At 40.3% G+C, this 16,205-nt stretch overlaps 2 protein-coding genes across 6 annotated transcripts in view; one reads left to right on the top strand and one right to left on the bottom strand.

Annotated features, from left to right (window-relative positions):
• Window positions 1–1,528: 1,528 nt before the first annotated feature.
• On the bottom strand, window positions 1,529–15,826 carry SYT15 (synaptotagmin 15). Of its 3 annotated transcripts, XR_011142234.1 has the most exons (9): window positions 15,701–15,817; window positions 11,401–11,599; window positions 10,555–10,697; window positions 9,699–9,994; window positions 8,690–8,860; window positions 7,688–7,808; window positions 4,890–5,069; window positions 4,213–4,469; window positions 1,529–3,557 (listed from the first exon to the last, which is right to left on the bottom strand). XR_011142234.1 is itself a non-coding variant. In XM_009685724.2 (8 exons), the coding sequence occupies exons 1-8, from the start codon at window positions 15,705–15,707 to the stop codon at window positions 3,421–3,423; spliced, it is 1,212 nt and encodes a 403-aa protein (XP_009684019.1). In that variant the 5' UTR covers window positions 15,708–15,826; the 3' UTR covers window positions 1,529–3,420. The 3 variants fall into 3 exon arrangements, 2 of the variants coding, with proteins under 2 accessions (XP_009684019.1, XP_009684011.1); XM_009685724.2 differs by lacking the exon at window positions 4,213–4,469 and having other exon boundaries at window positions 10,555–10,655; window positions 15,701–15,826; XM_009685716.2 differs by lacking the exon at window positions 4,213–4,469 and having other exon boundaries at window positions 15,701–15,823.
• The window catches only part of GPRIN2 (G protein regulated inducer of neurite outgrowth 2), a 38,196-nt gene continuing 34,708 nt past the window's right edge, over window positions 12,718–16,205 (top strand). The window contains exon 1 of one of the 3 annotated variants that reach the window (XM_068950647.1): window positions 12,718–12,852. The gene's annotated coding sequence lies outside the window, so the exon portion shown is untranslated. Of the gene's footprint in view, window positions 12,853–15,781; window positions 15,942–16,205 lie in introns of those variants that run through there. The other 2 variants (XM_068950649.1, XM_068950648.1) reach the window with 2 other exon arrangements.

Here is a 16,205-nt window from a genome sequence, read left to right as displayed (position 1 = left end):
AAATGAGATGGTATCATTGACGGTGATCCAGTGCGAGTTAAAGCATTTCAGGACTTCTTTGTGTTTAAGACTCTTGAAAACCAGGCATCGATTATGTTAGAGAAATCCTAGGTTGTTTGGTGTTCTGTCAATGTGTGGTCTCATTAGGATGATTTGACAAGGTCAGGACAAAGTCGCGCTATGTAGATTGGAGCTCTGCATGGCTAAATGCTGAGTTCTGCATCCTCTGGTTAGGTCTCTCCAGCTGACGTGAACCTGACTGATTCATTCTCTTCTGACCTTTCAGATAGGAATAGACAGTATTCCTTCTTGAAATCCAAATTACAAACATAACATCGTAGTTCAATGTTAACTTCGATCAATTTACTGTAATTCTACAGCTTCTCGGTTGATTTCTGCACTTTGGTAATTCTCCATGAAATTTCTAGGTCCTGCTGCCTTGTGTTTACCACTTCAGAATTTTCTCCTTGCCTTCCAAAAAGAAAGCTGTTGCACTATCTTTCCTCCATCTGGTATGGAAATTTCCTCCTCAGAAGCTTTCTGACCCTTCATCACATGTAAGGCTTCTTCCTCCCTTTCAGTTTCATCAAGCTGCTGCATTTATAATGTACTGTTATTTTAAGGGGAGATAATCTCTAAATAATCCAGTCACTCATTTCCTCACTTAGAGGAAGGACAGACAGAGTAGTGCAGGTGACAGATCATTAGACCTCTTAAAGGACTAGTGCCAGTATAATTTTAATGGGGAGAGAAGGTACAGAAGAGAATGATGCACAAAGGAATAGATTCAGATAATTTCTCTGCTTCAGTAGTGGCAGGAAATCTTCTCTAAATTCCTGTTCTCTAAGACAAGAATGCAACTCCTAATAACTGTTCTAAAACACTGATCAATTGCTGCTCACTGCACTTGAAGGGGTTGTATTTTTATTGAGCAAATGCTAGATTTATTGCATAACTTTAAAAAAAAAAAAAAAAACAACCTCATGTTTATCATAGTAATGGGAAGTATTGGTGCCACATTTTTTATGGTTTTATGTCTGTCTTGTGTACTTCTTGGCTTGGGATTTTTCTGTGCTATGCGTTTAACTCAAATGGTAACTATTACTACCTTAAACTTTTTTCAGAAGACAAGAAACACCAGTAGTTAAGCACCGATAGGTCTTGTAATCATTCTTCCTCCTTCATCTCACTGCAAGTCTCAAGCATGAAAAGTGGATGATATGTAAAAAGTAGTAGGTAAAAAATTGCTTCATTGTGTATATGACAATTGATATCACTGTTAATGTTCCCTATTTAATCACATCTCTATCTTTACTGGAATAGCTCTGTTCTTCATGAAGAATCAAAAAGGACCTTTTTCACTTATGTTACTTTGATAACCTTGAGCAACATCAAATACATTGGTAAGTGCATTTAAATGCTTCTCCATTGTTAAATGTTTCTCCATGAATTTAGTTGTAATTATTGAACATGCAAACCTAAGTACTTGGTACTTTGTAAGAAGCATAAAGAAAAGAGACCACACTGGTACAATGCATTATTTTACTACTTGGAGTATGTTGTACAGTCAGACAAGTGAACAAAGCCCCTTTTTTCCCCACTTCAGAGGTATTTATGTTAATAAACACTGCGCATTACATGCATCTGCGTGCACAAGCTAGTAAACAAAACTACCTGAAGCATTCTTAACAATTCACTTTTAAGTTCTTTAATGTTTGTTGATATGGTTTAAATTATAAAGACAGAGGCAGTGTATTTGCTAAAATTGCTTTATCATAGTAAAACAGCGAGCATACGGTTTATATATAGTTTTCTTTTCCAGATCAGATACGTTGCCTATTAGACTGTTTTTCCAGTAGTCCTGGACGAGTGAAATATGAAAAAGCAACTCTGGGTTTGAAGACGCTGGCATTCTTTGTTTGGAGAAGATACCAATGGGGTTTGAGCATTTTGTAAGATTCAACTAAATGTAGTGAGCCTGGACTTTATTAAACTCAGTGGTGCAGTAAGCAATACAAAATGAGGGTACCATACAACATCTCATGTAGGGGATCAGGTGGAGTCTGTTATCTTATAGTCCCTCTCAGATATATTCTCATACACAGTATTTCCTTTGAAAATAACAATATTGTCAAAATGGAAAGTGTTCTTATCTCCTCAGAGAAGCCTCATTTTTAATATATTGAGTTAATTAATATTGTATCCTGTTTGAAAGGAAGTCAGCTTTATTTCAACTGCAGAGATTATGGTCCTTTTGGAACATGATTGTACAAAATGTTCCACTGCAATAGTCTGTTTATCTGGTTTATGACTGCAGGGTGCGAAAGGTACAGAGTTCAGGTCCCCAGTGAACAATCAAGTCAAGAAGAAAAGGATGCCCTATTTCTTTTATTTTGATTAATGATAATTTCTCTGAATTATTTTACAGAAAAGTTATTTACTTAATAAAGAAAACTCTGCTGCTGAAACAGATTTATGCCATAGGGGTTTAAGCTAATTGATCAGATTTTCCATGTAAGAGTGGGCATAGCAGGTGAAACCTAAGGTCCTTGTCACCCATGTTCTGCCTCCAGCAGAGGCCAAAAACATGTTTTTGGGGAAAAGTATAAGGGGAGGGCAGGCACCTAGTAGCACTTTTCCTGAGTGCTCCAATACTCCTGCAAGCCTCGAGTCATTTCTGACTTAAGGACTTCTTTTCTGTTTCTCCCTCAGTGTCAACTAAGTGTTATGTGTTGGGGTCATCCGAGAACATCTAACTGAATTACTGCAAAAAATAAGCTGTGCTGAGGGGCATGAACAGGTGCTTATAGGTGTTAGAAAAATAGCCATTCAGTGTTTTCCACCATTCATATTCAAAAGAGGTTTTAAATGTAATGCTGTTATTCTAAATAGACATTGTAAATATTTAGCCATCAGCCAACATATTTTGGACTTTGACAGTGTTTTGACAGTTCCATGCTCAGTGGACCTCCATCCGTTTTGGTGAAGCCAGTGTCTGTCCATGGTGATGCAGTGCAGTGGGCAGTTAGGGCTTAAATCATAATTGACAATTATTAGGTTATTTTGGGTTCCAGCCAAATGATGGAGCATCATTTGTGTCCACTGTTGAAAATAAATAACGCTGAGAGATCATGTTTATGTCTTCCTGCTTTGTTTGCTCTGTAATGTACTAATTAAACTGGAAAAATAGTTTGAAGAGAAAGGGAAGATAAGTGTTCCGGCCTACCAGCGACTGTCTTCTGTTTGTGTTTGGGAAAGGAAAAGTGTTACCTTCTTGTTATATTCTGGTCCAGTTGGGAGCATTAAACGGTCATGGTTTTGCACCATTTATCATTAAGTTATGAAAGACAACGAGAGCTTCTGCTTTTTGAGGATGCGTTGTTGGGGTTTTTGTTTTTCCCTCAGAATGATGCTGCTTAATTAACTGCTGTGGCAGAGAGCATGCCATCGTTTAACCAACTCCTTGGGCTTGCTGATCATCTCATTCCAGTGTTCTAGTTCTTTGCCCCGAGTGTACATAAAGGGCCCAACTATTACACGCCCCAGCAGGTGTGTTTCTGTGGGGAAAAAAGAAAGCGGTTAGCGATCAGCATCTGTGAGTGCTCCTTTTGAATCCTCACTTAAAGTTAGAATATTAACCTTTATTTCTGAGATGCACTTTTGTGAAGTTATTTTCAAACCAAAGTTATCATCAAGGAATTTGCTGCAGATCTCAAGTTCCCCTAGTATCTCCACGTTAAGATTCTGCATTAAAAGGTACTGAGTAAGCGAGTATTTAGTCAGTTCAGGCTTATTTCTGTTGCCTGTGCTCTAAATGAGAATCAGTTAAAGGCAAACAGATCGTTATCTGCGCAGACCCTGTACTTCAAGTTTATTGTGGAGCTGTGCCCTAGTTTTGGGCACCAGCAACCTTGGTAGGATTCAGATGATGCTCTAGCTTGGGAAAGAATACATTTAGTTACTGGAGCATCAGCTGGGAGTCATGAGATGTGGGGTCTGTTTCATGCTCTAACACTGACCACCCTCTGCCAATGAGTAGATTATTTCTTTATGCCTGAACTTTTCAGCTGCAAATGAGGAAAATAATTTAGAACCTGCCTTACAGGAACTTCAGAATGTAAAGCATTTGGTTGTCTGCAAGTGCAAATGGTGAAAGATTTAATTTTTGATCTTAGTACAAGTCCTTGTCAAGCCTCAAAGCCAAAAACCTACCTGAAATCTCATCTAAAAGAAATTTGTGGGTGAATCCAAAGGAGGGTATTAATGTTTCATTATTGAGATCATATTTGCACTGCAGGAAGAGATGTTTGCCTTGTGACCAGCGGAAACGTTGAATTCTGATCTGCTCTCAGAGGAGACCTCCTTAATGGGGTTTCCAGCAATTAGTAACAAGTGACTTCAAGCATCAGGTTTTCTGCCACGGAAAGGCAATGTCTGTAATGTTTCTTTTGTCCATCTCATCACTTGAACTATTATGACAATCAAATTTGAAAAGAGGAACAGAAGTTTTAATTAAGAATGGTGAATGGCTTCAAAATTTATGGGTTGTGGGCTATACACAGAAGTGTCCACAGAACATAATTGCATAGGCTTGTTTCTTTAGGATAGCAAAATAAAACAAAAATACAGCTGCTCATATGTATGGACAATGACTAGTCTACATAGTCCTGTCTTATGTTTAATTAATCTTTAGCCTTTGAAAGACGGACATACACTTACTGCAAAGAAGTTATTCTAGTTTGTAAAGAAAGTCTGTAAAATACCCCCAAACCTCTTTGAAATTTTTATGATTATTGCTGAAAAGGAATGAGTTTCTCTTGGGTTTAAAATATCACCACAATATGTAAGAGACTTATGACATCTTAAATGTAATAATTTATATATCTTACTGTCTCCCTCCATGTTCTGGAACACAGATAGACTCAGGCTTGTTGTATCCAGCTCTGTCTCATCTGCTTTGAAGCTGAAGGTTTCATTATACACTGGATTGAGGGATCCCAGAACAGCTGCTGTCTTTTTACTTTTGATGAATTTATTATGGTTCATTAGTGAAACTTTGACATATACACCTCGGATTTAAAAAAAAAAAAATTTGAAAAAAAAATACATCACAGGCACTTGGGAGGAAAGGCTGAAGGCAATTTCAGACTTTTAAGAGTCAGTAGTAGGTATACCATTAGATCATGAAGGATTCATGAAGCATACGGCATAAAGACAATGCCTAACAGGAAGTAGGGAGTACACAAAGTACTTAAAGCTGCAGTGCACTTCTCCCAGTTTAAGAGCAGTTGAAAGAAGCAGTCTTACCCTGCATCCTTGATCACATATTTGTGTGTCTTCCCTTCCATCTGATGGAGATATTTTTTTGAAGACAGTTTGTTGGATCAGTATTAATTTCATATATTTGATCGCACCATCATTTGATTCAACACAAGGGAGGCTGTGAGGGGTGGACCACCTCTTTACAGCTACAGCCTGCACTTTGATCAGATAAGTTTCTGATAAAACTGAATCTCTTCAGGGAACAGCATTCTGCTATTCAAACAATCCTTAAACAAAAGGTTTTACCAATTGCTGTTACAGAACTTTGCTGCTGTGCTGGTAAGGAATTTTATGGAGAAGTAGAGGAAAAAGATGTGGAAGAACTGTTTTAAATGGTCTGCTCTTTTTCTTCTATAAAATATTATGAAAATGGTGAGGGGAAGAAATGGGGGGAAGAACAACAACAACAACAAAGTCTTGCTTTGCTTCCTGTAGGTAAGGTGACCAATACTACATTGTGGTGTTATTCAATAGATCTTTGAGACCTAGAGTAGCCTGAAATTTTCCATTCTTTCTTCCTCCTCCACAAAATTTAGTGACAAGTGTAAAGAAATTTCAACCTAATCACTAGCTAAAGATTTGTTCTTTTCCAGTGAAGCAGTAAGGGATTCTCTGCTGCTACTGTGTTTATTACTCCCTCTTATTCAGTTCATTAAAGTTCATTTGTACAGCAAAAAAGATTTGAAGTGTCAGGACAGATCCAGCACTGGCAAGATCCTAATGTCACTTTGTTATTTCCACAGATCCAGTAGGCTCTCATTACTGTTTGAGAGGTTGCAGACTTACCGGAATAGGTGCTCTTTCTGTCAGGACTGTGTTACCTGGGCACTATTTCTGGGTTACTATGTAAACTGCTTGTATAAAATCTGATTTTGAGTTATTTGTTACTTGCTTCCTTATTACTTAATATATTTAACTCACTAATTTTAATATAAAAATATCTCCTCACTGTCCTATACTGTGTATCTTCTATCAGAGTTAAAGTGTCATATTAGAAAAGAGCCCTGTATCTAGGAAACTTCTTATTCCAGTTTTTGTTTGGGATTTACCACAGCATCTGTGGTCGCTAAGTCATACTTGAAAGGTGTTATCAAATGAAATAACACCTAATGCATTTAATCTTCATTTATATTTATCTCTAGTAATCTGTCCTGGAGAATCACCTTGTGACAGCTCCTCCTTCCAGAGAGTGCCCATGACTTCTGCTTATTAGAATAACCTACAATATACTGGCATTACATTAACGTGGAAGATTAACGTTCGATCTTTGGAAAGAAACAAAGAGAATTCTGGCTGTTGGTGCTGAAGAACTTCAAAACTGAACCATCAGGCAGAGACAAGTTGTATTAAGAGGTATTCTCCCTCTCCTGTAAATTTATGGACATGATGCAAAATTAGGAGCTTTTGCTTTTAGATCATAATGTTATTTTGCCATTCATCTTCCATGAACTAGTCATATTTTTTTCTGGCTGTCCTAATCTTACCTATTTGTTTTCTAAGACTAATACCTGATTTGTTTTTGGTTGTCCATTGTTTCCTACAACAAGCACATGGTGAGTAAGGTATGATTGTGCTAATTGGAAAGCTATATATTCTCATCGTCTTTACTGTGCGAGTTGGCTTTTATCAGTTCTGCCCTAAACAGAGCACATTGATCTCTATGTATGTAGATACTGCTGGGAATATTTTGCGTTTATATTCTTTAGTTTTAGAGTCCTTCAGAAAATCACTAAAGATGCAGACACATTGAAGCTTAGTTCTTCCATCTGTTTTTGCTACCTGTGATGTTTGAGTGTGTAGATAAACAATATTTTAAGGTAGTCCCTATACGGAACATCTCTGAGGGAGAAAAATTGAGACTCCATCCTGTGGTCCCCTGAACTGAGGTCAGGCTGTCCTAAGCTGGGGGTTTTCTCCCAGTTCAATTCCCCCCCCCGGGACAGCTGTTAAGTGTGAGCAGTTGTCCTGCAGTAGATACCTCTGGGCTTTTGCCTCAAAACTTTTTGCCTTGGGGCAACTCTGTTAATGTAGCTATTGCCTGAAATGCCACCTTTGGATTGGAGTGCAGTGAAAGAATGTTGCTTGCTGCATAAAAGCACTGAGAGATCAGGGAAAAAAACTGTTACTGAAGATGTGGGACAAACCATTTATTGTGATGTGAAACCAAAGCAGAGCAGAACTGAGCTACCAAAATTTCATTATCCTAGTAACAAAGTTATGCTTTGTTTCCACACAAATTAAAACACCCTGATGGTTATTTGTTCTATTGCGATTCACTCAGTGCAAGCTTGGGCGGACAGATGAGGAAGGAGCAAATTAGAACAGGAATTCTGGAGCTGATAGCAGAGAGGAAGGTTGCACTTACTGGCAGCATGGCTCTCATCCTGGAGCTTTAATCCTTTTGCTCTCAGAACCACTACAGTGAGACGGCCCAGGTAGTCATTGTAGCTGAGGGAGAACTGGATATCACCAAACTCTGAAGGAGGCTTTGGGAGCAGAAGAGCACTAGTCAAATCTGAAAACCTCTCTCCTTAGACAAATTTGGGGGGGGGGGGGGGAGAAACCATGCTGCTTCACACCAGTGTTTTCTGCTGCACCAAGGTGCATTAATGAATTGGAATGGCTTTATCTACGCTATTGTAACGTTTGATAGAAACAATTGAAAATACTGTTGTTAGATACTTATTTGCAGGATATTCTCACTTGCTCCCTCCTTGTTTTTATTTACAGGGATAGATATATTTAGTTAAGCAAAAAAGGTAAATCTTTTCAGTCAGGGTCTCAGTTTTACCTGATACCTCTCCACAGCATGCTATGTGGATGACCCAAAACAGTGATGCAGACAGCCATTCCCTTCTTCCTTCTGCTGGGCATCTGAGTTACTTCTTTACTTGCTAATAGTCAGATTTATCTCTCTTTCTGGCTTTATGTCTAGTGGTAGTCAAACCGTGCTGTCCTGCTACAGTAGCATTATTTCTTACTTCAGACAAGTATGCATAAGAAGCCTCTTTCAGCCTTCCTGAACTTTTGAATTCCCATCTCTTCCAAGTGATGCCTATTTCCTCTCATCTTGTGCTTTTTTCTACTCTTATTAATTCCAAACAGAAGCAAACAAGAGGTGTTCTCTCCTAACTGTCTCCTTTTAACTCATGTAACTGTTTCATAGCCATTGGATTGATAATGGTTATACCAAGACCTATGGAGTTGCGAGTTGGTAACATGGGAACACTGATACCAAATGTTTATCAAATGCTTTTGCATTTGGTACAGTACTTGACACAATATTCTTCTACCTCATCTGTATCCTTCCAATACTTGTAAGATGAGAGAGAGAAGTTCAGTGCCAAGCAGACTGGTGTGTGCCTACCTCCAAGTATTCTTTCTCCAGGTCTCTCCATACGACTAATTTGCTGTCAGCAGTTAATGTTTCATTTTTCAATGGAAAGGTAACTTGGCCTAGGAGGTGGTGCTTCTTCTGCTTATCAACATGATAAACCAAAAACTTCAGAGTACTTTGGAACAACATTTTACTGGAAACCTGTACAGGAAGAAGAAGAATATGTTAATAAATGTAAATGTATCTGAGTTTACTCTGGCATGACTTCAAACAAATATCTCAGTGTGTTAGAAGTACATGGGGATTTCCTTTGATTATTTAAAGTCCAGTTGCTTAATCTGCCTAAAGTTTTAGCTATTCAGGAATTGAAAGATCCAAGCTAAAATAGAATTAGCTCGTTCAGAAAATGTGAAGTTAGCTGGCAGTTTTTCAAGCTATATAGATCTGGTATTATATGGTGCTTTCATTTCTAGACACAAAAATGTAGAACTCTGTAAATACTCGTTTTTCAGTTGTTTGAAACTCACTTCTTTGATTTTAAAGCTTGAGTCTTGTGAGACCATAAGCCTTTCTGTGAAGCCCTTGAACATGGGCTCCTAGCTTCACAGCACTATGCAAATATACATTACATTTTGAATGTCTTACACAGTACATACTAGTTTCTGGCTTGCTTCCACAGCAAAGAACCTAAAAGCTATGAAAGCCTTAGTTCAGCTGGGTTGCTCCTGGACTTGTAGAGCACTGGCCTGCCAGCTGCAAAGCTCTAGTTCAAACTCAAGTTTACATTCTTCCCAGGACAGCAAGGTCTGGAATCTTTGGTGCAGTCCACATGTAAAATCAGTCCTGAAGCTGCAGACTTACGTAGCCCGGGATCTCCAAAAGGTCCAGTAATAAGTCTTACCTCCAGTGAAAACCACTTGTATTTTGGTAGAAGTTTGTAGAAAATCACTCATTTTCACAAAACGTGCACTTTGCTTTGATAAGTCAATATTTGCAAACAAAAATCTGGTAAAAGGTAAGTACCTGAAAAAGTAAGTACCTGAAAAACAAAGTTTTCATCAAACTGTGGGTTAAGGGTTTTGCGTTTTGTTTTGGACTGCAGGTACCGTCTTTCATCAGGCAGCAAGTAGATTTTCACAAACGGACTGCAGGAATCGGCAGGAGGCTGCAGCTTTCTGACTTTAATCAAGGAAACAAAGAGCTTTTCTGACTCTTGCTCATACTCCATGGAGAACCAGAGACGGCCAATGCTGCCTTCAGGAAAATCTGTCTCACTTTTGTCTTCAGGAAACTTGTACAGTTCTGGGTTAATGGTCCCTACAATGTAAGCTCCAGCTTCATAAAACAAAAAACAAGCATCGGCAGGTTAGTCTCAAGACTAGCAGGCATTTTTATAACCACTGCTGTATTAGGAAAACCATGTTAATCTCTTTATTAACAATCTATCTTTGTATAAACTCAGGATTTGAACTCCTTTCCCCTGAAGTGTGGGGGAGTAGTTGTAGGCTACCCCCCTTCTCTTTTCTTTCTCTTATTCCTGTGACTGTACCTTGATAGTTCTGGATATTTGTTGTTGCAATAAACAACCTTATCTGCAACTAGGCTCTCTGCTGTATCTGGGGGCAACAATGGGACACCTCATGACTACCCCGTGTTGTTCCTTTACAGAAACATAGAGTGAGAGACTGCTTTGTGCCCTGTGTGCAAGTTTCCACAGCAGTGGAAAGAGCGGCTACGTTTTTGCCCAATTCTTATGTTTAAAAAAAAAAAAAAAAAAGTACTGTGTAATGTTTGGGCCTTTTCTTGTAAACTGCTATATATGGTATGCCCCCAACAAACCTGCTTCATAATATTCAATTTCCCCTTCCAAAAGTCCCACTTCTGCAATGTCATACCCAAAGAATGAAACGATGACCGTGGCCCAGACTGAGGGATCACGTAGGGATCGCTGTCTTCCTGAACCTGTTCTTCATTCACCAAGTTAATCCAGTCTCGCCTGTGCAGTGTTGGTGGAATTATAAATGGAACGCTTCTAGATCTGCTCAGAACAACAACAGCAGCTACTGACTCTTCTAGGTTAAATATGAAAATCAAACCTGGTAACAGGGTAATATGCTTACTGTTCTTATCTCTTTGATTTTTGTAAAAGCTGTAGAGATGCCTAAGTAGAAAAGATAATACCCTTTGTTTTACAATCGATGTTATCTGTATAATGCCTAAAGGTCCAGCTAGGGATTTCGGATCTTATGTCTTCAGACAGATCCCTCACTTTTCCGTTTCTTCTCCTTTGGAAATAATCTTTCAAAGGAAAAGAAGAATCAACTGCAACTTTTTGTTTTAGAGCCCCGAAGCCCACCAGTAACTAACTAACTAAGAGCTTCCTTTCAGAGCTGACATCATATTGTTAGGTTCTCAAATGTTTCATTCTGAGACTGCTGGGAATGACACTGGCCCATGGGCTGTATTTTTCTAGGTAACATAAAGCCATCCATGCACTGATTACACTTGATGGCAATATCTCTTTTGCCATTGAATTACATAAATCAGAAAGAATCATTGCATTCATAGTAACAGAAAGTATTATTTTCCTGAAGAATGAAAGAAAACATGATGTTTTTATATAATTTGGTCTCGTTTATGTCTGTACATGCATATATTTAGATCATCCCTCATTTGAGCTTTGACAAGTTGAAATGAGTGGCCAATAGCCTGTGCTTTAAAAACAAAACAGGATTATGCACCTTGTGCTTTTTGGTTGTGTTTCAGAAGATGACTGAACCTGCAAAATGGCTTTTGCAGGTGTCGTTGTAACAGGACCATTGAGCTCTTCATAAGAAGAAAGAAGGCAAAATTTCTTCCAGAGCAGGTATGCAGTAATTCCAGCAAGAACAAATAAAAGGATCCCTCCGACTACACCTCCAGCAACAGCAACTATTTGTTCTGTTCAAACATGGAAGCAAATAAATCAGCATAGCAGGATCAGAGTTGTGTAAGTTTTGAGGGGAGAAAAGGACACTAAAATTAACAAACTTATTTGACCCACACTCTAAAATGGAGATGAAAATGAATTTTTAAATGAAGCATTCTACCTACATGCACGCTTTTGTCTTTGGATATAGCATGACACAACAGCTGAAGATGTATGACATCAACAGTGAGTGACTAGAAAGCGTTCAGATACTGACAATGATTGCAATGCAAGAGACGCGGGGCAGGGGGGAATGGGAAGCAGTTGTGCTAATATTTTACCTTAGCATTGCAGAAGTGTTGGCACTCTCATAAGGGAAGAAAAAGAAACGGTGACGCAGCTAACATAAAAGGTACCATGATTTTGTTTGTTTTGTATTTCTACCTATTCATCTATGTTGAACTGACACTGGATCCTGGCACAAAGAACAAAGCAAAGCTCTGGGAATTTTTCCTTTCTAAGGATGCATACGTTTTTTTGATCTGGAAAGACAAATTTAAGTATCCCCTAAACACTATTTCCTGAATCCTGATTATTTCAGGTAAAGCCAGATTCTGTGTAATTTGCATTTTGATTGTTTTTGTAGTTTCATAGCAGTAAAACTGAAGACTTAAGTCCTTATGAATATAAGGAATTCCGCTAAGATAATTTCTCATTAGACCAAGGGCAGACAGTTGATAATAGGCTCAGTTCATTGTTGTCCTGTGGCTTGTTTATGCTGAGTATGCTAGAGTAAAAGGCTGGAGAGACCACTTCTGTACTGTACCTTACAGCCAGCCCATCTTGGCCTGCCACTTATCTGTTACTGCATCCAGACATGAGTGGACCTCAGCTGAGAGTTGATCCTAACAGCATCTCCTCTGTCTGAAAAAGAACCCTGACTGCAGAATCCCCTCCCCCCTGCAGTCAGGGTGGGCAGCTCAGGATCAGGTGAGTACTGCGTACTGCCCCATCTCAGTTATCGGGGTCTCCTCTGAAATGGCAGGGGCGAGAACTGTCTCACAACTGGTACTGACTCTTTTTCCTCTTCTCTGTTTCCAGGGGATAGACTGGCTGAAAAGCAGCTTTGGATCTGCTTCCAGCCTTGACTCTCACACGTGATTCATTTCCCTTTCAAATGCCAGAAGAAAGCCTAACAGGGCAGGCTTGTCCACTTCCAAACCCCAGGGTTTCAAGGCTTAGGTGGAATGCTCTGCGGCTCAGGGTTTAACGTTTGGAATGGAAGGTGAGTTCTGACCTGAGCCAGTGGTGTAAGGAGACTACAAACTACTTTCCAGGGACATATGGGCTGTTTTTCTTTTGGGCAGAGTTCCCAATGTAAGAAAAAAATGGTTATTGTGGCTGTTAAATTTCCCCCTTATCACTATGGCAGGGAACTCCCAACTATTTTCAATGCCTCGCTAAAACATTCTTGCCTTTCCTTTTAATCTTCTTTCTAACTAGTCCTCTTGTATTTCTGTTTTTATTTTTACTTCTTTCTTCAGGCTTTGAACTCTATGAAGACACTGGGGGCTGAGGGAACCTTTGTTTCCTGCTTTAAATCCCTGCTGAAAGAACTTGCACTTCTCTGTGCGAGGATTTTCAGTGTTTTCAGTAACAAAATATCTTTCTTGCCTCAAGCATGTGTATGTTATGTGTATATCACCATAGTATTTAGATCTGGAAATAAGTTTAGCCAGAATTTGGAGTTTGAAAATGGGTAGTTTTTTCTAATGTTTGAAGTGTTCTAGCTATACCTGAAAAATTATGAAATACTCTAGACCTCAGTGTGCTCCCCTTATGCAAGATGACTCTTGAGTAAAAGTGCTTAAAAACCTGAATAGTTTGTCTATGTGAAAATAACATGTAGCATATGTATGACTCATCTGGTAAAGCATAACTGCGATTATGCCTTATTCCTTTTTCCTTTTTTCTGCCTGTGCTTGGGAGGTGCCTTGCAGTCAAGTCATCTGTCTGTGTGACAGTACAAGCAAATAAAGACAATATAAGCACAACATATTCAGTCAACACTATTAGGTTTGAATAAGAGCTCAAAAAACTAATTTGATGCCATTTAATGTACTGATTAAGACTGTAAGGAGCATAGGAAGTAAGCTGCGAATGCATGTGTTACTGATCTTTTCACTGTTGCCATGTTGCAATCAGTCATATGGAATGTCCTTCAGCTACAGAACGCTTGAGCAGCTCCAAAATTAACCTGACCATGGTACCCCAAAGGCCTTTATGCTATCGTATCTCATATTCCTGTTTCTGGTCCAGTCACGGGAGCCAGGTTTTTTTGCAGCTCCCCTCCAGATGCCTTGCCTTAGTTCTCTGCAGGAATTGCCTGGCAGCTTCCCCATGAGTCATCTAGTCTGTCATGTCTCCCACCACAACACGCAGACCACTCTGCTCCTGGCCGTTCCGGAGCAACGGGCACTTTGCTGTCCTTGCAACCTGTAAGTGGGCTGAATACGTTTTGGCAGTTAGCCAGGCTATTAGGACAATAATTGTTCTGAGGAACAGGAAACAAATGCCTATTTGTTATGGATTAATGTTAATATAGAGACAAATCTGGTTATGCTAAACTGGTAACCTAGTTTCCTTTTGTAAGAATGTACAGTATGAGGAAATGTGAACTTAGATTCAGTCCTGAGCATGGAAATTCTCCAAGTGTGCCTTCTTTTTCAGTTTTGTAGGCCACGCTCAGAAAAATGCTTTAGTTTACTGCCAATGAACATAATATAAATCAGTGATGCCCTTCGTACAGGCATAGTATCAGCAGTACAAACGTTTATCTGGTTGGTGGTTTTAGTCTCTATTTTGACATATGTATGTTAAAGAAAATTAACGTTTCAAGGGCCATAAAAGTTGAAGCAAGCTCACCAGGACTCTTACTATGTTTCACTTGTGTCCTCCATTCCCAAGTCTTTAATGCTCTCAGCAGAGGTCCTGTGTTCTACTCCCGTAGCCAGTCTGTCACCTTTTAGCATTAATGACAGTAAGCTGAGGTGTGCTGTAATACAGTACCTGTTACAACAGCTGTGTCCAGATTTTGGAGTAAGAGAACGAGTTTCCAGCCTTCTCTCTAATGAATTTACAGTACTGAATTTGTTCATTGCAGAGTGATCTAAAGTATTTCTGACCCAGCCACTGTCACTAAGTCAAATTCTGCTTTTTTATTTTTATATAGTGGTAAATAAGGGGTGAAGTTTTGTCCACTTCAGTGAAGCTCCCTGTGTTGTCATGCATAAGGAGAATTTGGCTCATTGTCTTTTTAGTGCATCTTATCTGATAGAGCAGCAATAGAACCAATAGCTTAGGGCATGGTATGGCATTAGTCGGAAAGTCGGCCATTGAAATAAGTTGAATCCATTGTGTCTAAGGAGAAAATATGTATTTATTAAATAACTACCTGTCGTCATGAGAAACTGATGATTGTAATCAGCTGTGATACAGGATCATGGCAGGTGGGGATGGAAAAGACCTGCTGGAGTGTTTCATCTCTAAAGGCCCTGTGCTGCTGGACTGCCCACCATTAGTAGGTACTAGGTTTATCTTGGCACACAGCAGCATTGATGGATACCTTCTCTGTCTGCTTTGGGATTAGATCCCTTTTTGATTAGGTTTTGATTTTTTTTATAAACTTGTTTTAACCTTTACAGTAAACTTTTTGGAGTTATGACCAGGTAGTACTTCCTCCAGAGTTTTAATCCCTATATAAATGCCCAGATTTATAATATATGTACAGTATAAACCAAATGATTGGGGGGGGGGGGGAAGGAGTAAACTCTTTGCACTGGCTGTTTGCTCTGACTCTCAGAACCAGCCGGTTATATGATGGGAAAGTATTCAGGGCATAGAATAAAAATTAGAGATGAGTAACAGACCTGCAGGTTAGAGTGGCGTTTCCTTAGCAGGCTCCAAAAGCAGGTGGGACAGATGGACAGCCGTTTTAAGCTCAGAGGAGAGCGCTGAGCTGCTTCCTTGCCCAGGTTTCCCTGGAGCGCCGCCTGTATCTGGGGATTTGGGGAAGGGGGGCATGCAGGCCGTGCCGGGGTGGCGAGCGGGGAGCCCCCGCAGGCAGCACTTACCGGGCATGGGTGCCGGGGCTCCGGGGCTCACAGCCGCGGCCCCATCTCCGCTCCCGCGATCCCCCCGCCGGGGCCGGGGCCGGGGCCGGGGCCGGGGCTGCGGCCGCCGCCGCTCGCTGCTCTTGAAGGGGCGGCGGCGGCCCGGGGCAGCCCCTCCCCAGCCCGCCCCTGCCGCCGCCTGACGGCAGAGCCCGGGCCCGGCTCTGTTAGCAGTAATTCTCCGCTTCCGATGAGAAAAAAGGTGAGGTGCGTATTAGGACGAAGTTTTAGCTTTGCCTCGGGACCTGCGGCAATGCCAGCCGTCGTCTCCGTGAGCCGGGGGACGGGGCCGAGGCTGGGAGGAGGAGCGGCCATCCCGCTCATCTAGCGGTTGCTCCTTTTCTGACTCTTCTCAGTCACTTTTAAATTCACAGTGAAGTGTTAGAGCTAGGATGTTTGCATAACGGGTATTTCTCGTGTTTCTACTTCTGGTAAAATTTGAGTCAGACTCCTATGGCTCTTTTCA

The sequence above is a fragment of the Struthio camelus genome, chromosome 7, assembly GCF_040807025.1.
Source record: "Struthio camelus isolate bStrCam1 chromosome 7, bStrCam1.hap1, whole genome shotgun sequence".
Taxonomy (NCBI): domain Eukaryota; kingdom Metazoa; phylum Chordata; class Aves; order Struthioniformes; family Struthionidae; genus Struthio; species Struthio camelus.
Note: the sequence above shows the minus strand (reverse complement) of the source record. Positions and strands in the feature narration are given on the sequence as shown.

What these genes read in the sequence shown, in the direction of transcription:
- SYT15 (XM_009685716.2), bottom strand. An exon ending in GTCATCGTTTCATTCTTTGG is followed by an intron (nt 9,995 to 10,554) that starts GTATGACATTGC and finishes TGTTTTATGAAG; the next exon opens with CTGGAGCTTACATTGTAGGG. An exon ending in GGATGAGAGCCATGCTGCCA is followed by an intron (nt 5,070 to 7,687) that starts GTAAGTGCAACC and finishes TTTAAATCCGAG; the next exon opens with GTGTATATGTCAAAGTTTCA.